The sequence below is a fragment of the Schistocerca americana genome, chromosome 4 (genome assembly GCF_021461395.2).
Source record: "Schistocerca americana isolate TAMUIC-IGC-003095 chromosome 4, iqSchAmer2.1, whole genome shotgun sequence".
NCBI lineage: Eukaryota > Metazoa > Arthropoda > Insecta > Orthoptera > Acrididae > Schistocerca > Schistocerca americana.
This window is the reverse complement of record NC_060122.1, coordinates 665,787,060-665,813,485: the sequence shown is the minus strand read 5'-3', so window position 1 is coordinate 665,813,485 and position 26,426 is coordinate 665,787,060. Positions and strand designations below refer to the sequence as shown.

At 41.4% G+C, this 26,426-nt stretch overlaps 1 protein-coding gene across 2 annotated transcripts in view; it reads left to right on the top strand.

Annotated features, from left to right (window-relative positions):
* LOC124613112 (dynein regulatory complex subunit 4) overlaps window positions 1-26,426 on the top strand; it is a 139,177-nt gene that overhangs the window by 7,930 nt on the left and 104,821 nt on the right. For both annotated transcript variants that reach the window (XM_047141724.1, XM_047141723.1), the window contains exons 2-4: window positions 386-466; window positions 21,742-21,837; window positions 22,437-22,675. In XM_047141724.1, the coding sequence (XP_046997680.1) occupies window positions 21,835-21,837; window positions 22,437-22,675 (242 nt within the window). In that variant the 5' untranslated portion in view covers window positions 386-466; window positions 21,742-21,834. The remainder of the gene's footprint in view (window positions 1-385; window positions 467-21,741; window positions 21,838-22,436; window positions 22,676-26,426) is intronic.

Below are 26,426 nucleotides of genomic sequence, written 5' to 3'. Positions count from 1 at the left end.
AATAAAATACATGAACACATTATATAGCATTGCTGAAAATTATAATGCATGCAGTAGCATTACATCATGTCTCAGAGGAGGTGTATTTCACTGCATTTGAGGGAAGAAATGAAATAGCATATGTTGATGAGTACAAAGAATTCAACAATAAATGAGGGTCTAGTAATCCTGTAAGCTAAAATCTTAGACTTGATGTTGGACAGCTGAGGATTTTCTGAATGTTTGTGTTTCAGTGTTTTGTAGAATACAGTTCTACTATGCCGTCCTTCTCCCATGCAGTGTATCATAGTAGATATAGCCATTTGTATTTTATTTTCATTTAATGGTCATTTAAGCAGTCTAATTATTAATGCCTGACAAAAATGGTTTTTTTTTTTTGTTGTAGCATCAAGAAGTAGCTGGAATAATGGAATCAGTAGTTATGAGCTTTTGGATGGTCCTCAAAATGTGCTTCTGCTGACTGCTCGTAAGTAATAGCTGCAAAACATTAACGATATTATTGCATTCATGTTCTACGATAAGCTTAATGTTTTTGTGTAATTTATTCAATTCATGTATTAAATTGGGAACATTTTGGTAAGTGCAACATAAGAGTAAAATATCATCCAAGTGTTCTTTGTGGTAAAACATTACTGAGAACATGTTAGTGCATAGCAGGAGAGAGGAACCTCCACACATCTGTGTGAGTGATGCATTGCTGATCACTGGGACATATCATACATTGCATAGTTTGCATCTGAAAGCTTCTGGTAAGAAGCTACGTACACAGCTGATTGTCAGAAATATTCAATCTGATCAAAGCAGTATCCATCATAGCTCTGTGATTTAGAATATGTTGACAAGTCTTTTTTGGGGATAAATTTGTCTAAAAGACAGGACTGCAGAATAAATATAGTTACTGTTGATACAGCTACTACTAAAATTAAATATTGCAACTTCAATAAAGTAAAGGATATTAAAGGAAAATCATTTAGAGACTACCACCAAAACATCAGAAACCTAACAAATAAAAACTCAAAAATTGGAAAATCCAGGATGGAAGGTAACAATATTATGAGAAGAAAAGTTGCTGCTCACCGTATAGTGGAGATGCTGAGTCACAGATAGGCACAACAAAAAGATTTTCACACTTAAAGCTTTAGGCCAATGGCCTTTGTCAACAATAGACACAAATATGCCTACACACACTCACGCAGATGCCACTCACACACACGACTGCAGTCTCAGGCAACTGAAACCACACTGAGAGCAGCAACACCAGTGCATGATGGGAGTGGTGACTGGGTGGGGGAAAAGAGGAGGCTGGGAGGGGGGAGGGGAAGGGATAGTATGGTGGGGATGGCGGACAGTGATGTGCTGCAGGTTGGGTGGCGGGCAGGTGAGAAGTGGGGAGGGGGAAGTAGTAGAAAAGGAGAGAAATAGAGAGAAATAAATAAAAAATAAAATAAAATAAATAAAAAAAACGCTGAGTGTGATGGTGGAATGATGGCTATGTAGTGGTGGAATGGGAGCAGGGAAGGGGCTGGATGGGTGAGGATAGCAAGTAATGAAGGTTGAGGGTTGAGGCCCGGAGGGTTACGGAAACTAGGATGTATTGCAGGGAAAGTTCCCACCTGTGCAATTCAGAAAATCTGATATTGGTGAGAAGGATCCATATGGCACAGAATTTGAAGCAGTCATTGAAATGAAGGATATCATGTTTGGCAGCGTATTCAGCAACAGGGTGGTCCACTTGTTTCGTGGCCACAGTTTGTTGGTGGCCATCCATGCAGACAGACAGCTTGTTGGTTGTCATGCCTACATAGAATGCGGCACAGTGGTTGCAGCTTAGCTTATAGACCACATGACTGGTTTCACAGGTAGCTCTGCCTGTGATAGGATAGGTGATGTTAGTGACTGGATTAGAGTAGGTGGTGATGGGAGGATGTATGGGACAGGTCTTGCATCTATGTCTACTACAGGGGTATGAGTCATGAGGTAAGGGACTGGGAGTAGGGGTTGTGTAAGGATGGATGAGTATATTGTGTGATGAGTAAATTGTGTAGGTTCGGTAGACATCGGAATACCATTGTGGGAGGGGTGGGAAGGATAGTGGGCAGGAAATTTCTCATTTCAGGGAAAGACGAGAAGTAATCGAAACCCTGGTGGAGAATGTAATTCAGTTGCTCCAGTCCTGGATGGTACTGAGTTACAAGGGGAATGCTCCTCTGTGGCTGGACGGTGGGGCTTTAGGAGGTGGTGAGAGACTGGAATGATAAGGCACGGGAGATTTGTTTATGTGGTTGGGAGGATATTTATGGTCAGTGAAGGCTTCAGTGAGACCCTCGGCATATTTTGAGATGGACTGCTCATCAGTGCAGATGCGACAACCATGCATGGCTAGGCTGTACAGAAGGGACTTCTTGGTATGGAATGGGTGGCAGCTGTCGAAGAGGAGGTATTGCTGGTGGTTAGTAGATTTCATATGGATGGAGGTAATGATGAAGCCATCTTTGAGGTGAAGGTCAACATCTAGGGAGGTGGCTTGTTGGCTTCAGTAGGACCAGGTGAAGCAAATGGGGGAGAAGTTGTTGAGGTTCTGGAGGAATGTGGATAGGGTGACCTCACCTTCTATCCAGATAGCAGAGATGTCATCAGTGAAACTAAGCCAGGTAAGGGGTTTAAGATTCTGGATGTTTAGGAAGGATTACCCTAGGTGGCCCATGAATAGGTTGGCATAGGATGGTACCATGTGGGTGTCCATAGCCCTACCCCAGATTTGTTTGTAGGGAATGCCTTCAAAGGAGAAGTAATTTTGGGTGAGGATGTATTTGCTCATGGCGACTAGGAAGGAGGTTGTTGTTTGGAGTCCATCAGGCGTTGGGAAAGGTAGTGTTCAATAGCGGTAAGTCCATGGCCATTAGGAATGTTAGTGTACAGGGAGGTGTCATCAATAGTGATGAGTAGGGCACCGTGGGGTAAAGGGACAGGAACTGTGAAGAGACGGTAGAGGAAATGGTTGGTATCTTCTATATAGGAGGGTAGGTTCCGGGTAATAGGTTGAAGGTGTCTTCTACGAGAGCAAAGATTCTCCCAGTGGGGGTACAGTAACCAGCCACAATGGGGCATCCTGGGTGGTTAAGTTTATGGACTTAAGGATGCATGTAGAAGGTAGGAGTGTGGGGAGTTTTAGGGGTGAGTAGACTGATGGACTCCAGGGAGAGGTTCTGGGATGGGCCTAAGAATTTGAGTAGTGACTGGAGATCCTGCTGAATTACTGGAATGGGGTCACTGTGGCAATGTTTGTAGGTGGAAGTACCTGATAGCTGGTGGAGTCATTCTGCTAGGTAATCCTTGTGGTTCAGAACAACAGTGGTGGAGCCTTTGTCCACAGGTAGGATTATAATGTCGGGACCAGCTTTTAGATGATGGACTGCAGTTCTTTCTGCGGATATGAGGATAGTCTGTATGTTGAGGGATTTGGGGAATGATGGTGAAGCAAGGTTTTAGGTTAAGAAACTCTGGGGGTGGGTTGGAGGCAGTGTGGGTGGATCATGGTTGGGTGGAGGAGTGAAATAAATCTGATTGGTCGAGTTGGTGGCGAAAAAGTGTTTCCACTGTAGGGACTGGTAGAAGGAGAGCAGGTCTTTAACATTCCTCCAGAACCTCAACAACTTCTCCCCCATTTGCTTTACCTGATCCTACTGAACCCAACAGGCCACCTTCCTAGATGTTGACCTCCACCTTCATCAGTACCTCCATCCATATCAAACCTACTAACCACCAGCAATACCTCCACTCTGACAGCTGCCACCCATTCCATACCAAGAAGCCCCTTCCGCACAGCCTAGCCACCCGTGGTTGTCGCAGCTGCAGTGATGAGCAGTCCATCTCGAAATATACCGAGGGTCTCACTGAAGCCTTCACTGACCGTAATTATCCTCCCAACCTTGTACAAAAACAAATCTCCCTTGCCTTATCTTTCCAGTCTCCTACCACCTCCCAAATTCCCACCGTCCAGCCACAGAGGAGCATTCCCCTTGTAACTCAGTACCATCCAGAACTGGAGCAACTGAATTACATTCTCTGCCAGGGTTTTGATTACCTCTCGTCTTGCCTTGAAATGAGAAATGTCCTGCCCACTATCCTTCCCACCCCTCCCACAGTGGTATTCCACTGTCCACCAAACCTACACAATATACTCATCCATCCTTACACAACACCTGCTCCCAATCCCTTACTCATGGCTCATACCCCTGTAATAGACATAAACGCAAGACCTGTCCCATACATCCTCCCACCACCATGTACTCCAGTCCGGTCACTAACATCACCTACCCTATCAAAGGCAGGGCTACCTGTGAAACCAGTCATGTGGTCTATAAGCTAAGCTGCAACCACTGTGCCGCATTCTATGTAGGCATGACAACCAACAAGCTGTCTGTCTGCATGGATGGCCACCAACAAACTGTGGCCACGAAACAAGTGGACCACACTGTTGCTGAACACACTGCCAAGCATGATATCCTTCATTTCAATGACTGCTTCACAGCCTGTGCCATATGGATCCTTCCCACCAACATCAGCTTTTCTGAATTGCACAGGTGGGAACTGTCCCTCCAATACATCCTATGTTCTCGTAACCCTCCAGGCCTCAACCTTCATTAGTCGCTGTCCTCACCCATCCAGCCCCTTCCCTGCTCCTATTCCAACACTACATAGCCATCATTCCACCATCACACCCTGCGTTTTCTTATTTACTTCATTTTATTTTTTATTTATTTCTCTCTATTTCTCTCCATTTCCACTACTCCCCCTCCCCCTCCCCACATCTCACCTGCCCACCGCCCAACTTGCAGCACTTCACTGTCCGCCATCCCCACCATACTATCCGTCACCCTCCCCATCCCAGCCTCCTCCTTTCCCCCACCCAGTTGCCACTCCCATCATGCACTAGTGTTGCTGCTTGTAGGGTGGTTTCAGTTGCCTGAGACTGCAGTCATGTGTGTGAGTTGCATTTGCGTGAGCGTGTGTGTGCTTATCTGTGTCTTGTTGATAAAGGCCATTGGCCTAAAGCTTTAAGTGTGTAAATCTTTTTGTTGTGCCTATCTGTGACTTGGCATCTCTGCTATATGGTGAGTAGCAACTTTCCTTATCATGATATGGTAACAAACGAAAAAGGGGAAATTCTCATTTCTGTTCCGGAAAATGAAAAGATGATGGAATTTCAGCAGACTTGTTTTGCTTATTAGAAAACCACATGGAAATCACTGGAAACGAACAGATTCATTGTGATGGATACATGCTGCTACCATACTACTGCAGAACTCATGAAAAGTAAGGGGGATTGGCTATACATGCAAAAAATTGAGTTAAGTCCCAGGCCCTGCATGTTAATGAACATGGTGTTGAACAGCATTTTGTGTGTTGTAACACAATAGTTGACCTGGAAACATACAGTCATATAGTACTGACGGTTTACCAACAACAATAACTACCAGTGTTTTGTGAAAATGGCAGAAACTGCCAAAGTAAAAAATACACATTAAATTTCTCAAAATGCAGCACATGTAATGGAAAAAAAAACCATGCTTCTAAAGAAAAGAGGCCAAAACTATCGTACAAGTGAAGTAAACTATAAATGCATTTACAGTCTCAGGTACTTTTTCCTAAGTCTGCTATTTTTAACAATGGCTCCCACTATTCTTGGAGATAATATTTGCTTCACAAATAAATGTAGCTTACCTTGTACTTGGTAAAAATGAAATATTTCTAATAAATAATTTCTCATAAATCCAAACATATTCAGAACTAAACCAAATAAGCATCGTAGCAAACTAAGTGAAAACATTAAAATGTTGTCAGTCAATGACAAAAATCGTTCATAGATAACATCAGTGGCAATTTTCTACTATTGAGGCTTAACTAAACCACCTACTCCAAATATTTGACAAAGTCAGAAATACAAGTAGGTTATTGCAAAGAGGGTCATATATCTAGACATGTGATACAAATCAACCACACATTGTACATTCATGTTGGCATAACCTCAACAAAATTTGCAGATTAAGGCTAACATAGATCTCTTGCTATGCTACAAGTGAGTCTCATACCGCATTTAGTTTTCTTGGCTTTCATTTAGAAAACTAGTGACTTCTAAGATAACATAGACCTCAGGTTATGGTACAGATCAGACTGTCACAACAGATAACTTTCCTGCAGTCAGATTTGTTGGCTTCACCAACTCACAACTAAACTATTGCATTCCAACCTAGGCTAGACCTCAAGCTACACTACAGATCAGTCTCTCACTGCAGATACATTTATGCTTTCAGATTCGTTTGCTTCACCACCTCACAACCAATCTAACCTGTCTTAGACCTTGGGCTACACTACAGATCAGTCTGTCACCCCAGATACCTTCTCATCTGTCAGATTCATTGGCTTCACCAGCTCACAAGCAGACTGTTGCATTCCAACCTTACCTAGACCTTGGGCTACACTACAGATCGATCTGTCACCACATTTACCTTTTCTGCTGTCAGCCTCATTGCCTTTGCCAACTCACAACCTAACTGTTCCATTCCAACCAAATCTAGATCTTGCACAAAGTTACTGTTCAGCCTGTTTCCAATTATATCTTTTGTGCTGTCAGATTCGTTGTCTTCACCAACACACAACCGCCCTGTTGCATTCCAACCTAACCTAGAACTCACGTTACGCTACAGATCAGTGTGTCACCACAGACACCATTTCCACTGTAAGATTCGTTGACTTCACCAAATCACACCCAAATCTAGGCCTCAAGATAAACCAATCCATTATTGTAACATTAAGCTGTTCTCTTGAGTCACAAAGTAAATAAACACTCTCTCAGAAATTCGGAACTTCTTCCATAATTTGAGAAAATACATCTCTCTGTTCACACTACCTCCTCCTCAACGTGTACTCAATTGCTTTCTATGAAAACGCTAACACCAGTGTCAAAGTGCTCCTGCTCTTGGCTTATATACAAGTACTAGTACAATGGCCACTTAAGTGTTTATCTTTTCCTGTGTTTTCCTCGTAGAATATTTATTAAATTTCATGTGTGTTTCTCTGTTTAGGAGGTTTAATCTAGTGGTTTTGTAAGTGTAAATTCATTCAGTCTGTAGCACAATAATTGCTCACTGAACAGTCAGTTGCATAGCTCACTAACGCATCAGCGCCCATTGGCAACACATCAGGAGGGTAGCAAGCTGCGTCTCTAGAATTGTCTGCTTTTGTAGCTCACTTCTTCAGTTATATCTTGCTAGGATGGCTAGGGTGTGTGCATACTGTGTGCAGATGTAGGAGGAGCTGGCCACAGTTTGCGAACAGCTGAATCTGCTTTTGGCTATGGCCAGTCACCTTCAGGCTGCTGCCTCGGATTGCTGTGGTGGTGCAGAATGAGGCACATCACATGGGACACCTCAGGTGTCACTTGTTTTGCGCACTGGCTCTGCTTTTGAAGCACCTCCTTGTGCCCCCAACACCTTGGAGCTGCCTTCACAGCAGGGTGAGTGGCAGCTGGGATGCATTTGCGTCACTTGAGGCAGAGGGCCAATGTGGAGACTGGCTGCCTAGGCTCACCTATTCACCCTGTGAATGGACAGGCGGCTGCTCATTCAGCATGGACTGAGAAGGCACATGTGGGGGAGGGGTCTACTAGTTATTGGGTGCTCCAGTGTTAGGCACGTTGTGGAGTCCCATAGACAGGTAGCATTCAGGACTGGAAAGGAAGCCAATGTGCACTTGGTATGTCTGCCAGGGTTCCTCATAATAGATGGCCTTACCTATGGCTATCAAGCATGCAGGATGCAGTCATCTGCATTTGTGACTCACTTTGGCACCAACGGCACCTGTCACATGGGTTCTGAGGCAATCCTCAATTTGTGCTGGCAGAGGCAATGAAGACTGCTGGCCTCACATGGGGTGCAAGCAGAGCTCGCAATTTGCAGCATTGTTCCCAGCGTTGATCGGGGTCCTATGATCTGGAGTCAAGTGGAGGGTCTCAATCAAAGGCTTCATCGACTCTGTGACGGTCTCGGCTGCAGATTTCTAGACCTGTGTTATCACGTGGGGATTTGTAAGACTCCCCTTGATAGGTCAGGGGTGCTCTACACAAAGGAAGCACCTACTCAGGTAGCAAAGTATTTGTGGAGCGCATGTGAGGGTTTTTTAGACTAGGCAGTAGTTTGACGTGCTCTGATGAACACTTGCCAGTCAGTATGCAGCGAGGGAAATCAAATGGTGATCACAATTTTATCAGTGAACTGACAAAGTATTTGTAATTAAGTTCCCAAATTTACTGTCCTCCAGGAAAGTTATTGTGCTCAAATTATTCTTGGGACCAAGAGCTGGCTGAACCCAAAGTGGAAAGCTCTGAGATATTTAGTGAGTCATGGAACGTATATCATAAAGACAGATTAGAAGCCATAGGAGGGGGAGTGTTCATTGTAATTGACAAAAATATTGTCTCTGTTGAGGTCGAAGTTGAGTGTGACAGTCTAGTCATCTGTCCGCATATAGCAGGTGTAGGTGAAACCTAGTTAATTGTTGGATGTTTTTACTGGCTAAGTATTTCTGCTATGACAGTTCTATAGTCATTCAAAGAAAGTCTATGGTCAATAGTGCATAAATACCCAGATCGTGTGATACTTGTTGGATGCGACTTTAACCTGCAGAGTATAAACTTGGATGTCTATGGATTCATTGCAGGGGGTACAGACACACATTCATGTGAAATACTTTTGAATACATTTTCTGAAAACTATCTTGAGCAGCTAGCTCAGCAGCTCACACACAATGGAAATATCTCAGACCTCATAGCTACAAACAGGCCAGACCTTATCGATAATGTCAGTATATAAACGAGTATTAGTGATCATATTGTCATTATAGCAACTATGATTACAAAAGTTAATAAATCAGTCAAGAAGCCAGGAGAGTGGTTCTGCTAGATAAAGCAGATAAGCGGTTATTAGCATCTCAATTAGTGAATTGGCATGACTTAGTTCCAGTAAGATGGATGTAAAGGAATTATGGGCAAAGGTTAAGCAGATTGTAAATTGTGGTCTGGAGAGTTATGTGCTGAGTAAGTGGACAAAGGATGGAAAAGACCCACCATTGTTTAATAATGAAATTTGGTAGATGCTGAGGAAACAGAGGCTGTTGCACTCAAGGCTCAAAACGGAATGTACGAAAGATGACAAGCCAAGGTTAGTGGAGATTTGTGCATCTGTGAAAAGATCTATGTGTGGGGGGGGGGAAAAAAAGTGTTCAAATGTGTGTGAAATCTTATGGGACTTTACTGCTAAGGTCATCAGTCCCTAAGCTTACACACTACTTAACCTAAATTATCCTAAGGACAAACACACACAGCCATGCCCGAGGGAGGACTCAAACCTCCTCCAGGACCAGCCGCACAGTCCATGACTGCAGCGCCTTAGACCGCTCGGCTAAAACATTGAACAAATAACACCATTACACCTTCACAAAAGATTTGGCAGAGAAACCAAGAAAATTCTGGTCTTACATAAAATCACTAAGGCTTACATTTAGCCCTTGTTGACCAGCCTGGTGTGGCAATTGAAGATAGCAAAACAAAATCCGAAGTTTTAAATTTCACGTTCAAGAAATCATTAACATAAGAAACCTGAACAAAAATATCATCATATGACTATCAGACAGACTCCTGTACGGACAACATAGTAATAAGCATACCTGGCATAGAGAAACAACTTAAAGATTTGATAGCAAATAAATCACTGTGTCCAGATGGAATCCCAGTTTGATTTTACAAAGACTGCTCTATGGCACTGGCCCCTTATTAGCTTGCATTTGTCATGAATCTCTCACCCAGCCCAAGTCCCAAGTGACTGGAAAAAGTGCAGATGACTCTGGTGTATAAGAAGGGTGAAAGAGCAGATCTGCAAAATTACAGACCAATATCCCTAACTTCTGTTTGCTGCAGAATCCTTGCACATATTCTCATTTTGAGTATAATATACTTTCCTGAGACAAGAAGCTTACACCCACGAATCAGCAAGGTTTTAGAAAGCATCACTTGTGTGAATCTCAGATTGCCCTTTTCTCACATGATAGGCAAGGGGCAATTCCATATTTCTAGACTTCCAGAAAGCATTTGACAAAGTGTCCCATTGCAGGTTGTTAATTAAGTTGTGAGCATACGTAATAAGTTCACACATATGTGAGTGGCTCAAATACTTCTTAAATAATAGAAACCAGTATGTTGTCCTCAACCGTGAGTGTTCATCAGAGACAAGGGTATTGTCAGGAGTGCCCCAGGGAAGTGTGATTCAACTGCTGTTGTTCTCTATGTACATAAATGATTTGGCAGACAGGGCGGGCAACAGGCTGCATGCTGATGATGCCATGGTTTATGGTAAGGTGACGAAGTTGAGTGTCTGTAGGAAGATACAAGACAACTTGGACAAAATTTCCAGTTGATGTGATGAATGGCAGGTAGCCCTAAATGTGGAAAAATTTGAGTTAATGTGGATGAGTAGGAAAATCAAATCTGTGAAGTTCAAATACAGTATTACTAGTATCCTGCTTGACACAGTCGAGTTATTTAAATATCTGGGCATAACATTGCAGAGCAATATTTGGTGGAAGGAGCGTGTTAGAACTGTGGTAGGGAAGGCAAATGGTTGACTAACTCAATTTTTTTGGGAGAATTCTAGGAAGCAGTGCTTCACCTATAAAGGAGACTGCAAATAGGACACTAGTGTGACCTATTCTTGAGTACTAGTCGAGTGTTTGTGATCCGTACCAGGTCAAATTGAAGGAAGACATTGAAGCAGTTCAGAACCAGATTGCTAGATTTGTTACCGGTGGGCTCGAACAATGTGTAAGTGTTATGGAGTTGCTTTGGGAGCTTGAATGAAAATCCCTGGAGGGAAGGCGATGCTCTTTTCGAGGAACGCTGCTGAGAAAATTTAGAGAACCAGCATTTGAAGCTGATTGCCAAACGATTTTACTGCCGCCAACATACATTGTGCATAAGGACCATGAAGATAAGAGAAACAATGGCTCATAGGGAGGCATGTAGATAGTTATTTTTCCCTCACTCTATTTGTGAGGGGAACAGGAAAGGAAATGACAAGTAGTGGTACAGGGTACCCTCTACTATGCACTGTATGGTGACTTGTGGAGTATCTGTTTAGATGCGGATGTAGGTACAATTGTCAACATCATCACACAATGCAAGGACCACCACATAGCAAATCACTGTTAGACAAAGCCAGTGTAGAAATGAAAGTTACAGTAATAGGATATGCGCCAGTACTTACCAATAGCAGATTAGTGTCCCCATTAGGTTGACATCCAAGAAATACTTCAAAACTAAAAATAAAACAAAATTACTGAAACAAAAATAGTTGCAAAAATTCAAATAAAAAAATATTCACCACCATTTCTAAACAAAAACTCAACTCTCTTTCATTGGCACATACATCCAGCACCTTTAAAAAAAACTCAAACTGCTGTATTGTCCAAACAAGACACAGCCAGAGCAAAAGCAGCACAGGCATAAAGATGCAAGCAGGTGCCAGTGCCATACTCACCACTTGCATGAGTTCCAACAGTGCCACATGTGGCACTGAGGATGAAGTTATCGACTTTGCCTCAGCCAATTGCTGGCTGAGTACAATCTGCCAATGACCAGACGACAACAGACAGAAGCCTACTCGAAAGGTAAAAGAGCAGCTCTTGCTCACGTGGTTATAGATCATTGTCTAGGGTTGACTTGTACAGGGAACATCTTTTAGTGAACTCTTAGATATGAACAGACAGTCGCTGTAAATTGCATTTGCTATGTACTATGGAGCTTACCTATGATTATTTGCACTTAGGCATTGAGGGCCTTTTTTTGTATTATATTGCAAGCAATGTTGCAGACTTCATTATTCATCTAGTCAAAAAGATAAGTAAACCTTTTAACTAATTTGTGTGACACAGTTACTAATTTGTTGAGGTGTTGTAGAACCTTCTTTCTCCTATCCTGCTACCTGACCCTGGGGCATATCTGTGTAATAGTGGCAGGGAGAAATTGTCTTAGTGGTGTGCTGCACCAGAAGCCATTTCATGAACTCACAAACTCTGCCTACCGTAACAACAAAGGCGACTCCACAGCAGTAGCGACAAGGCCTTTACAAAACTGGTAACGAGGGTTTAAAAAACAGACAAGCGCCAGTTTTGTGGAATATTATTCTTTTAGTCATACTCATCTAAAAGGCTCTATAACACTGAAGTTCTCCTTTTCCCTCACCCAATAATACTTTTTATTGCCCTAGTATCCTTAAATTGTGTCTGTACATGCTCCTGTTTCTTTTGTACCTAAATTCTACCAAGTGATTCACAGCCAAATCCATGTACCCTACTTCATCTAACCCCTTATAACTAGCCCAGTCATCTGACATTATGATTAACCCATCTGCCTTATACCTTTTTATTAATGTAGAACAAGCTGTACCTCAAATTATTATTATTTGTTCACTCTGTATCACTCTTTCCAGTCTTTTCATAAGTATTTGACTATGTGGCCTATAACAGAATACTGACTCGTTTAACTGACCAGAATTTGTTAATCACTTCTCATTTTTACTTTTGCACAGGATTCTCCATACAGCAAGCAATTCTGGAGCTCAAAAATGAAGTACTGACAGCACTAAACAAGAAAATTCACCCAGCTGGTAGATTCAGTAACCTTGCCAGAGTCTTTGAATGAATGGATCACAAATTTCTACTTAGCAAACTAAACTGTTTTGCCATTAATGGCATCCCTCTTGCAAGGATCGAATATTTGCATCACTGGTGTCCCTGCCAATGTCATTGTCTGATGTACTCGTTGCTATCACTATCTTTTTCTGTCATCTGTGTTGCCACATATTTATAGCTGTGTCACGGGCATACTCGTTAGCAAACTCACTACCATGCTACTCCGACCATTTTCACTCCTTGTCTGTCATCTCCACTGCGGTCTCTGTATTTGCCACTTTAATCACCAGTGACATGCCCTGAAATCTTTGCCTCTTCTCAGGATTTGGTTATTCAACATTCTATCTATATAAGCTTCTCATTGTGACCAGAAATGGATTTTCCTATCACCACAAAATCAATAGTTACTTACACCCACCTCATCACTCCTACAGCCACATATTCTTTTACACCACATTTATTATCCCCACTTGTCCTTTCCACCTTTCTCACCTATCTTGCTGCAATTACAGTTCCTCCAGCCTTTCCCCTGACGTCTTTATGGCTGTCATGTAATAGAATTTGGTATATTGCTGGTGGTCTGTGTCTTCCTAACATGATATTTCAACAATGTAATTCAGCATCTTCATCAGATGTTTCCTGAGATAGGTTGCTTTTCTGACCAGGCCCCGTATTTGTTCCTGGATGTTGCCTGGTGTTCACTATGCCATCTGTGTCCATTGTGGTTGTTTCTTATGGTGATATCCATCTCCAGGATTTCTCTCTTCTGTCTGCGCCCATTGCAGCTGTCTTCCATGGTGGCAGCCATCCCATGGTGTTCCGTATTAGGTTTACATCCACCAGGCATGTTCCTAGCATTATTGTGACACTGTACATGTTCCTTGCACTGTTTGCGACTGTTGCAGTTTTCTCTCGTGGCCATGCCATCCTCCTGGCATTCTGAATTCAGTATGTGCCTGCAAGGTGCGCTTTCTGCAGCACCATGCAGCTGTTTGAGTTGCATATTGTGTCCACACATGCTGCAGCAATATCTTGTGGTGGTAGCTGCTCTCTGGTGTTTCGTATTATATGAGCTCCCAGGTTTTGTACCTGAGGTTTCAGGTGATTGATGTTGTTTGCTATTTTGTCCTTGACCACTGTGGCTATCTCCTGAGGAGGCAGTTGCTGCCTGGAGCTCTGTATGAGGCATGATCTTGTTAATTATACCTCTTGTCATCTGAGGCTCATTACAGGTGTTTCTGTAGCGGTTCCAAAGTTGGATTCCATGCTGTACTGAGCCAGTATCCTGCTTCTGGTTTATTAGCTTCTCCACCATCTGAGTTTCAATAGATTCATTGATGACAGTTCCCCAGAATTTAGGTGTTTGAGCCAGGATCGTGGATTTGTAATAATTCATAGTGGGTCCAAGTTCCAGGCAATATTCTGCTATTGCTGATTTAGTGGCCTGTTGTAACCTGGTAAGTCTTTAGTGTTCCTTATGTCTTATGTCCACACTTCTGGATGATTGACCAATGAAGACATGCCACATTCATGAGGTATATTGTAAATACGAGATTTTCTTAACACTAGACCATCCTAGGCCATTCCAAGGAGTGCATTGATCTTGCTGAGCGGGCAGAACACACTTTTAATTTTGTGTTTCCTCAGGATCCTGCTGATCTTAACAGATATATGCCCTGTATACAGTAGAAGGGATTCCTTTCTGGTCTCTTTTGCTTGTTCCTCTTCCATTGTATCAAGTCATATTGTAGGATGTATTGCTTTGTGGATGGCCCTTGTTTAGTATCCACTAATTGTCTAGGCCTGAGAGTGTTGTGGTTTGGTGTACAAGCGTTCTGAGCAGCCCTTTCTTCTGTGCTGGGTGGTGGCAACTGTCTGCCTGTGGATATAAGTTGGTGCATGTTAGTTTCCTATATACACTGTGGCCAAATGTGCCATCTGCTTTGCTCTTCATCAGGACATCCAGGAACGGGAGTTGACCGTCATTCTCTAGTTACAAGAATCAGGCCTCATAGGTGGCAACAGATAGCAGTTACTTCCTTGGGAGACAGACACAATGGTCATGGATAAGATAGGGCACATCAACCATCTGAAACCATCAACATAACCAAGCAGAAGACATTGTACAGGACACCAGACTGCAACTACCACCACAAGAGATTGCTGCAGCTGGTGCAGATGTAATATGCAACTGCAACAGGTGCCTGATGCTCTGGAAAGTGCACCTCACAGGTGCTTACCAAATCCAGAATGCCAGGAGGATGACATAGCCACAAGAGAAAGCTGAAATGGTCACAAACAGCATAAGGAACACCAACAGTATCACAACAGTGCTAGGAATGTGCTTGGCAGGTGCAGACTATAGGATTCTGAGCCAATATTCATTGATGTGATTCCATCTGCTTCAATGATAGACAGTGATTCTGATGGTGTGACAAGTCCTGCTGGAACCATCATGCCTAAACAGCACACCCACAGTATGATGATCCAATGGAACAGTAATGGATGTTACTGTCACCTGTGGCCAGAAATACAACTGATTTTCTCTTGATCTGCAATCTGTGTTGCTCTCCAAGAAACACATTTCACTGATGACTATTCCCAACATTTTGAGGTTACCAGTCTGTCAGCACTGTACTGCTCTCAAGAAGACATCTAGAGGAATCTGGTTCGCACATATGTTGTCTGTACCATATTGGAAGTAATAGTGGCGTGGGTGCAAATGACCCCTGTAGTCAGCATTTGTGATGTTTATTTATCTGCAGGTAGGCCACTGACTTAACTGGAGATGATCACTTTAATTCAACAACTCCCCCCCCCCCCCCCCACCCCCTTCCTTTTCTCCTTCTTGGGGTATCAGTGCACACCTGTGGGGAAGTACTACTTTTTCTGGTAGTGGCTGTCTGATTGACCAGTTTCTTTCTTATCTTGATCTGTGTCTCTTCAATGATCCTACCAAATTATGTGCCACAAATGGCACCTTTTTGGCTATTGATCTTACAGTATCTTCACCCAATCTCATGGATTCACCATAATGATTGCTAAATACTGATATTTGTGGCAGTGACCATTTTCCTATGATCCTGTCACTTCCTTCCCTCTGTCTGACAGACCAGTTACCACAATAAGCACTGCAAAGAGCCAAGTGGTAGTTGTATGCCCCTGTGGTCACCTTCGCCCCCTCTCTGTCAGATTACATTGGCAAAATTGCAGGAGACCCACACCACTGGAGTTGGTGTCCCCCCTTCTACAGGCCCCCTGCACCCCTGGCCAGTGCCATGGTGGACCAACAACATTGTAACAATTATCCAGGATTGCTGAAGAGCCTTGCATCATATCAAGTGACATGTTTTACTGTCCACCCTCCTCACTTTTAAGCAACTTTGCACTAAGGTGCACTGTCTAATTAAAAGCAGTAAGAAGCAATGTGTGGTTCACGGGAGGAATGATCCACAACCGACCATCTCATTTGGTTAGAAATAGCAATTTGACACGTTTTTTCTAAATGCTAAGACTTTCCTTGCCTACATAAGGCATATAACACCACTTTTTGCTGCCACATCTTACTTACCTTCAAGACAGGATTTTGAGGCTTCCTACTGATTTTCATTTGCTAGTTCTTATCCCACTGATTGCTCCAGGTTAGAGTTGGCACATCACTCATCTCTCCATGAGTCTAAGGGAATGGTGTTCCACAGGGATGTGTGCTGAATATCACACTCCTCATTGCCATCAGAGGCTAGTGATCTATGTATCACTTTCTTTTTGAACACGAGGGACATTTGATCCCCTGACACCAGCCCTTTGGTGGGATTACGTGTTGGAATACAGCTCAAGTTCCTTTGCTGGGACCTCCACGTGACCTGTGACCTATTTAGAATGTGCTCCCCATGTTTCCCTGTTCCTCCCCTGCCCTTCCCCCTTGGTTAGTACCCAGGCCACTAATTAGGACTGATCTATCTATTTCAAACTCCTAACGTTTTGTCATCCTCATGATCTTTCAGCATCTATTCCTTTCAGTTCTTCAGTAGTATCAGGATGCTATTGTCATTTACACTGATGGCTCTAAAACCATGGATGGCAATATATATACTTTTACATCTCCTGCTGGTCAGGAACAGCATTTGTTGCTAGGAACATTTAGTGTTTTTATGGTGGAGCTGACAGTCATTAACAGAGCCCTATTTTTTATCGAGTCTGTCTCCATAGCTGAGTGGTCACCATAGATGGCTGCCATGTGGAAGACCCAGGTTTGAGTCCCTCTACTGCCAAGGATTTTTCCTTGGTGGGAGGACCAGTATGTGGTGCAAACAACCTTGTGATGCAAATTGTGGAGCTACTTGACCAAATAATAGTGGCTCCACAGTCTGGAAAGTCTGCAAAATGTCTGGGACAGCTTTGCAAGACAAAGGATGACACAGAAGGTGGTAAACATCCTTAGGGCCTTCATGACCTGACAAGGAGTTTAGGAGCTCATGTCTTTTCTTTTCTTTCTTTCTTTCTTTTTTTCCCCTGAAAAACAATATTTATAATGACTCAATCAGCAGTCCCCAGACCACTGATGGATGTAACTCTTGTCACTCTGTGATATCTGCTACTCATGACCTTCTCTCTGTCCATAGTTGGAGCATCTGCTCAATTGTCTGCCTTTGAGTCCCAAGTCATATTGGTATCATAGGTAACGAACTGGTCAACCATCTGGCTAGAGAAACAGTTACCTGCACCATGTTTGCTCTACTGATCTCAGTCATGGATTTGTGGATGCAAAAAAGATATTGGTCCAATCAGAGATGGAACAACATGTGGTACACTACCATCCCTCTAATAAACTCTGCACTATCAAGGTGACTACTGCTACATGGTGCTTCTCCTCCCATTCCCCCTGGAAAGAATCCACCATCCTATGTTGCATCCACATTGGTCGTACCACACTAAGCTATAGTTTTATTTTATGTAACAAGTCTCCTCCACATTGCAGTTGCAGATCCTAACAGACAGTAGCTCTTATCCCAGTGGAATGATCTTTCCTTCTGGCCCTCCACACTAAGCATGGTTCTCCAAATTTTTTGCTTTAGTATTGGTGGAGGACTCATGGACAGTTGAATTGGTTCTCTGTTTTCTCCATGAAAGTGGTTTTCATTCTTAGATAATATTTTAAACTATCTTCAGTGCAAGGACAGGGCAGTTGAGGTTGGAGCTTGTCCCACAGCTTGTAGGGCCTGGGGTACCCTCAATGCCATCTCTTATGCCAGCTGTCTCTGTCCTCCCTCTTTTAATTTGTTTTAATTGCTTTTAGATGCAGTTTGCTTTTTCTTCTGCTGCATCCTATTCACTATTTTTGGGGTAGTATGGTGGATGCTGTTCCTCTATTTAATGGTTTTGACTATAATAGATCGGGCATGGGACACCTAGGAGAGAGATGGCTCCCGTTGAATGCAAAACATTGTGGGAACACTCTCCTGCTGCTTTAATTATTTCCCTCACGTTCTTTTATTGACCGTTCAACTGATTTCCACTATGTTTTTAGCTTTCCCACTTTTACTGTTATGGATCTCCTGACTAGAAGGCTTTCTTTACTCTATAACTGTCTTCTCCCTTAATAAAGTTGGCAAGGGATCAGAAGCTGGTGGGGTGTCTCTTGCTACAGTTGAGCCCTAGGAAATCCCTTGTCTGCTCCGACGTATGAACTGGCCCAGTCCATATTCTTTTTACTCTTTCATAATGTATTTCTTAGCTCTGACACCCATACTACCTTCAGTGCCTCAGTTTTACCACTGCTACATACTTTCATCATTCATCACATTTATGATGGACATAACTAGCTCCAGATGAACTGCTTTTTGACTAGGGGCTGATGACCTTACTGTTTAGCCCCTTAATGCCCCAACCAACCAACATTTCAAGGCCACTATGAATCAAACAAGCAACTTTTCATCTCAAGGGTGTCTCAACAAAGTTGTTTGTGATTTAAATTTGTTGGAGCAAGAGGCTGACCTTTGGCTTTGTAGGTTAAGCATGGAATCCTCTTCTCTTTCATACAATAGTGAATGGTTATTGTGACTTCTTTGTTGTTTTTTCTGAATGTCTGTCCAAGGAAGGCTGAAAGGACTTTTGTAAAGATATTCAGTCCATTATGGTGACTCCTGATCATGTTTTCAGTGTTATAATGAGAGATAAAGTTAGTCTAAAAGCTTCTCCACAATATAAACAAATTCCCTTCTGTTCAGATTCCTCACATAGTTAATCTGAAGGAGTCATGTGATGATTTTAGATTATTACTCAACTTGTCCAGAATAAGAAGTACAAATACCGTGTATGTGGAGATCTCAAGTGTAACAAATTAGTCCATACTCTATGTATAACAATACTGTCTTGCTATGTATCAGATGCTACAATACTGTTTGGTGTGCTCAAATGTCAGCAACAAAAGGCCATAGATGAAAAAATACACATCACACTAATATCTTTGCTACTTAATGTGCATATAATTTTGTAATATTCAATGTCTCTTTACGCATACTGATGAAGGAAAGAAAGGTTCCTGACATAGTAATTACTGCCATGTTTGAGACCATCTACATATCTAAAGATGATATCTTGAGAAGGAATTTGTGGCTGATACTCAGTTCACTTTGGCAATAAACAATTCTTATGTAAAAATCCACATTAAAACTTACTAAATTATTAATATCATTCATATTCAATCCTTCTAATTTACATAAGAAATCCACTAAGTTCTTGATGGGATGTACGGAATGACCTACTAGTGGAAGTAACAAAATATTTTGCTACACAGGATGTCAGATCACCAGTGTTACTGGTAATAGGGCAAAGAGAAACTCCTTCCTTGGTGGGATCTTCGGAAGCTAGGAGGGGGGCGGGGGGGGGCGGGGGTGAGGTGAGGTGAGGTGAGATGTAACAGTACAATAAGAGTTGAGATTTTGGTGGTCTCCTGTGACATAGAACTTTTCTTCAGGAGGTTGTTTGTGTTCCTCTCAACCGTTTTGTTGAGTACTTTGGAATAATTTTGACAGTTATGTTTAGGATCAAGTTTTTCATTTACCTGTCACAAACATTCAATATGCCCTCCACTGGGCACACAACAAATGTACATACAGTTGTCATACTCATCCCCTACTTTCGTGAGAAATCCTAGATATATTGCTTTCACTGCTGTTGCTGCATGATGGTGCCATTCGTTCAACGTTTATGGAATGGGAGGAATGTACAAAAAAAAAGAGAGAGAGAGAAAAGGAGGAGGAGGAAGAAGAAGAAGAAGAGAGAGAAGAAGAAGAAGAAATTGAGCTCAGCTGATATTAGATGCCAATAGTGCAAAGCAATATTTGTACGCTGCTTACATCTGTTCCATCATTGCGGTTCACACTCTTCGCAAAGATCAAGCTGCACAGTCATAACTGAATTCCTGCTGTTGAATGTGAGAACATGAAGTACCTTTTGTTGCTATGTACTTGACTACACACACATTGAATAATGAACAAGCAACACCAGAAAGACCACTACTGATGACTTAACGCTGGTCCCAAGGTAAACTTTTAGTTTCGAAGCATATGTTAAAATTTACCCAAAAAGTCTGTTGCCATCCACATAGAAGTTAGTCATGTGTAATCGGATGAATCTTTTCGAAACATGCTTCATGTCTTGTTGCCAAAACCAAGATTTCATATTTCAGACAAAATCATGAAAATCATATTTCAACATAATAGGCAAGTTCAAAAGTACTTTAAGTAATTAATATGTGGCAAATGCAGAAAGTAAGTTAAAGGCTCTTTATGCAACACAAATATTTCTTGTTGCTGACATACAGGCATCATATGGTTGGGAACTTTTCACTCGCTACTCCAGACCATGCTCCCATTGGCTGCTTCCAACTTGGAAAATCTGATACACGTCAACTAAATTGTGCAGATGGCCACAGTGACATTAGATTTTATAACACAACACTCATTTACTGTACTTTATGTATGTGAATTACCTCTACAATTACCTTTGATTTCATATTATTGTACCCTGATTGTCATTCAGCTCCTATTAGCACTTGAAAATTATTTTACTATAGACTGAAACTACCCACTGATAACTAAGCAAACCAATTACTGTTGGATTTGTTTGGAAGTTCAGATAACAATTTTTTCTGAACTACGAGAGACATTTGTTGTTTGAAATTATTGTAACAGGTTATATTTTTGGGACTTACACCTACTGTATTCAGGATAAGACAAAATTGAGAAAGAAATCTGTAAACCACATCAATTGCTAAAGAAGTAGCAAAAACTGAAATTAGTGTCAGTTAGTGACACCCTTCATCTATTCGCATACTGAATATTATTTAATGACAGAGGAAAGAAAAACTGTTTTGTAATCTATTCCGTGCAAATAACAGTGTATAAAAGCACTCTGTCTTCAGGCCACAAATGGCCCATTGGGACCATCCGACTGCTGTGTCATTCTCAGCTGAGGGTGCGAATAGGAAGGGTGTGTGGTCAGCACGCTGCTGTCCCAGTTGTTATGATGGTTTTATATGACTGGAGCCGCTACTATTCAGTTGAGTAGCTCCTCAGTTGGCATCACGAGGCTGAGTGCACCCTGGAAAATGGCAACAACGCATGGCGGCCCAGATGGTCACCCATCCAAGTGCCGGCCATACTCGACAGCACTTAACTTCGGTGATATGACAGGAACGAGTGTATCCACTGTGGCAAGACTGTTGCCATATAACAGTGTATACCATTTTCAATAATGTCCTGAATCTCTTTTTCTAATATGTTAAAACACCACAAAAAATAAAAAATATTGTTTATTGTTATGATGTTCTAAGTGCTAGCAAAAATATCAGCTCAGATACTACTTTAACACCTTGTACTTTATATCATCAAACTCTAACTATTCTACATCATATATGATTCAATATTATTAATCAGTAATTGATAAAGAAGGCATGTATGAATAAGTAAAAAAAGCTATTATTTTTCTCTTTTTCAGTAATGTAACGTGCACAATTGACAACAGCAGAGACTTAGATGTAGTCTGAAGAGTCGATTCACAACATTTCTTAGCATCTGAAAAGATCTAAACATGGTAAGTTCTGAAAAAAGTAATGAAGTCATGTTTAAATACAGAAATGAATGCCATTGGATGCTTTGTTTCTAATGTTACTTGACTGTAGTGTTTAATTTCTGACTAGCGCATTACGTAAAATAAGGGAAAGGGAGCCACTCATCTATAGTGAATTCGTGTGGTGCATAGAAACACATGAAAGAAAACATTATTCACACTATCTTTTGAGCTCTTCCTCTTTCTCTAGCAAAAATACACTCATTTACATACACAACCACACAGAAAAATACACATTCTCATACCCAGTGCTATGGGAGTACGTCTTTGTGCATATATGTGGTTTTGTATTTAAATAAGTGTATTTTTGCTAGAGAGATATCAAAAGGTCAAAAGCTAGTTTGGATTCTGTTTTCTTTCAAGTGTTTTTAACTGCCACATTTCAGTTTGCTATAAGGTGAGTGGTTGCCTTTGCTTTATTTTACATATTACTCCACCTAGGAATTTCTGTTGTTATTGTAAATTGACTAATATCTTGTGTATAGAATAATTTTGTGTCTCTCAACATTTATTTACAATGTGTTTCTCACTGATTTTTTGTTGTGAATTCTTTTTACTTCTAGCCTCCAAAAAAGAAAGGTGGAGGTAAAGGTGGCAAGAAAGATGGGGGAGGTTACATTGTGGATGGTGTGTCAACAACTGAGATGACACATGAACAACTACAAGAATTTGCTCAGAGACTGAAGGAAGAAATTGACAGAGAGCGAGAAGAAAGAAATTATTTCCAGCTTGAACGTGATAAGTTACAGACATTTTGGGAGATAACTCGTCAACAGTTAGAAGAAACCCGTGCAGAATTAAGGTATCTAAGCACTGAAGATTACTAGCTTCCACAGACACTTATTGTTATGTGCAATAACTTATATTTACTTGATTTCAGTATCAAAGTAATCATTTGTTATCCATCCTCTCTCAATAGTGTACTATTTTAGATAGATGATATCTATTTTAGGTTGTCATATAGGTTGTCTACTATAATTATTTGTTTGAATGTGCCTCTGACCTGAAATATGGATTAAAAATCTCTGGTCATTAAATTTCACAAGGAAGGATTGCAAATAATGAAATTTTACTTATTGCCCATATAAATTATAACAAGAAGCACATGTGATTAACTTTTTAGATCATTTGGGAGTATAGAGGGTGAAAAGTTAAGTATGCAAACGTGCATATCTGACTGGGTTCTAACTGGGATGGATATCAAGTCAAACTGAACTTGTATAACAGATGTGGGTACATCCATGTTGCTTCAACTCAGTATGAGAGTCCATCAGTTGTAGTGGTTGGTGAGTGTAGGTATGCCAGTCTACCTGCAGTCATGACAAGATGTGTTCAGTATATGAGAAATATGGAAAACATGCTGGACAGGGCAAAATTCAGATGCCTTCTGTATCCAAGTAGGGTACAACATCATGGGTGATACATAGTCTTGCGTTGTATTGTTAAAAGATAACACCGTAGAGACCTTGAACCTAGGACACAGCCACTGGCCTTAACATGTCAGAAATGTAATGGGTACTGTCCAAATTATCAGCTTTGTGAACGAGAGGAGACTGTGTTATGTAACCAATGGCAAACCACTCCATCAAGCTGTACGCACACACACACAGGTCACACCTGTTTACAAGAAGCACAGTAGAAATGACCCACAAAACTATTGTCCAGTACCAATGACATCAACTTCTTGTAGAGTCTTAGAATATATTCTGAGCTGAAACATAATGAGATACCTTGAACAGAGTGAACTCCTCCATGCCAACCAGCATGGATTCTGAAAACATTGATTATGTGAAACCCAATTCACACTTTTCCCACATGACATACTGGCAGCTTTGGATCAAGGTAGTTTGGTAGCCACAGTATTTCTTGACTTCTGAAAAGCATTTGACCGAGTACCACAGCTACAGTTATTGTGAAAAGTATGATCATATGGGGTGTTAAGTGAAATTTGTGACTGGATTGAGGACTTTTTGCCAGGGTGGACACAGCATGACCTTGCACACAATATTAATAGAACTCTCACTCACTGGTCATACCGGACTCAAGAGTCCATTACCTCAGCAATGTATTTTCACCATTGGTCCCTGTCTTGGGCTATTTCCTTCCATTCACCTTCAATACCTAGGCTCCTCAGATCAGCCTTCACATTGTCCTCCCATCTATGCCTCGGTCTCCCCAAAGGATGTTTTCCCTCTAAGTGCCCTACCAGTACTCTGCGTGCCGCCTTGCCCTCATCCATTCGAGCTACGTGACCTGCCCATTGTAGCCTACGTGATTTAATAATACTGATTATATCAGGGCTTGAATAGAGTTCGTGAACCTCTTTGTTATGCAGTTTTTGCCACTCTCTGCTAATGTCATCCTTTTTGCTCCGAAAATTTTCCTCAAAATTTTGTTTTCAAATACTTGAAACGGCTTTTTCATTTTGCACAGTGAGAGACCAAATCTCACACCCATACAGCATAACTGGTAGAATAATAGTTTTGTATATTCTAATCTTTAAATTCCTAGACAATATCTGTGATGAGAGTAATCTATTCAGTAAGAAGTAGCATGCATTTCCCACCTGTAATCTCTTCTTCAGTTCGGATTCAGTCTCATTTCTCGAAGTGATGTCCACGCCTAGATATTTAAATGTGTTCACTTTTTCAAACTGCATGTCTCCAACTCTTAACATTTCCTGATCTACTGCTGTTGGCATTCTGGTAGTAACCAGGTATTTAGTTTTGTCTTCACTTATCCTTAGACCTACATCTTTACTAGCCTTGATTAACGCATTTGCATTTGCTGTTACAGATTGTTTCCTATCGCTAATGATGTTTAGATCATCTGCATACCCTAACATCTTAATATTTCCATTTAACTCCACACACTCTGAATTATCTGCTCCCATTCGTACAATATATTCTAGGACTAAATTAAAAAGTAGCGGAGACAGGGCATCTCCCTGCTTAAGTCCGTTCTTTATTACGAATTCTTCTGACTCCAATTTCCCCATGCATGCCTGAAGAGTGGCAGGAGTCGATTCTGATCCCAATTTTTAAGAAGGGCAACAAAATGGATTGTAGTAATTATAGAGGGATATCGCTATTACCAGTATGTTCCAAAATTTTCTCGAATATTCTGCTAAACAGGATTACACTATATGCAGATGAAATTGTGGGGGATTACCAAGCTGGCTTTTGGAGGAACATATCAACTATAGACCAAATATTCACCTTGCGTCAAATTTTGGAAAAGAAATGGGAATGCAATAAACCAGTTCATAATTTTAACATAGATTTTACAAAAGCATATGATTCAGTATTGCAGTCAAATATTAATGGAAACCTCAGGTTTTTTGTGGACAATGGAGTTACCTATAATGAAGTCCTACCTGAAAGAACCTGCATAAATATTCAGTTGGAACTTGATAAGATTTTAAAGTGGTCCAAAGATTGACAACTTGCTTTAAATGTTCAAAACTGGAAAACTGTGCACTTCACACAATGAACAAATATAGTATCCTGTGACTATAATATCAGAGAGTCACTGTTGGAATCAGACAAATCATAGAAATACCTGGGTGTATCACTTTGTAGGGATATGAAGTGGAATGATCACATAGGCTCAGTTGTGGGTAAATCAGGTGGTAGAATTCGCTTTATTGGTGGAACACTGAGGAAGTGCAGTCAATCTGCAAGGGAGATTGCTTACAAATCACTCATGCAACGGGTTCTAAAATATTGCTGAAGTGTGTGGGACTCACATGAAATAGGACTAACAGGGGATATTGAATGCATACAGAGAAGGGCAGCGCAAATGGTCGCAGATTTATTTGATCCATTGGAAAGTATCACAGAGATGCTGAAGAAACTGGACTGGTGGGCTCTAAACAATTACTCTAGGAATATACTGCAACCCCCTAAGTGTCACTTGCATAGCACTCTTGAGGAGAAGATTAGAATAGTTACAGCACACATATGCATTCAAACAATAATTCTTCCCACGCTACATTCATGAGTAGAACGAAAAGAAACCCTAATAGCTCGTACAATGGGTCTTACCCCCTGTCATGCACATCACGGTGGTTTGAGAGTATAGACGTAGATGTAGATACAAACTGGCAATGTCTGTTCTCTTTGGATCCTCCACATATGGATATGTCCATTGTTATGCTGTACACAGAATTGAGATGTGTCTGAAAAGAGGACTGCCACTCCAGTATCCAGCATTGTAGTTGGATGCAACACTGTTGGCATGCCTCTCTGTTGCCACATCAAGAAAGGCTGCAACATTGGTCCATATGCTGACATTCAGTAGTGCTCCAGATGTCATTGCACATCCATACATCTGTATGAATACTTTTCTTATCTTGTTGCAAACATGCCCATTTCCAGTATCAAGGTACATGGTGGCATCTTTTGCATGATGTTGAACGTGTCCCTTCTGAAACCATTGATTCCATTTTCTCTTGAAAGTCATGGTATAGTGACTAATGCTAGCAGCAATATCTCTGAACCATAAAACGTTGTCTTGATAGGTCATGATCCAGCTCGTATTGAATTCCAACA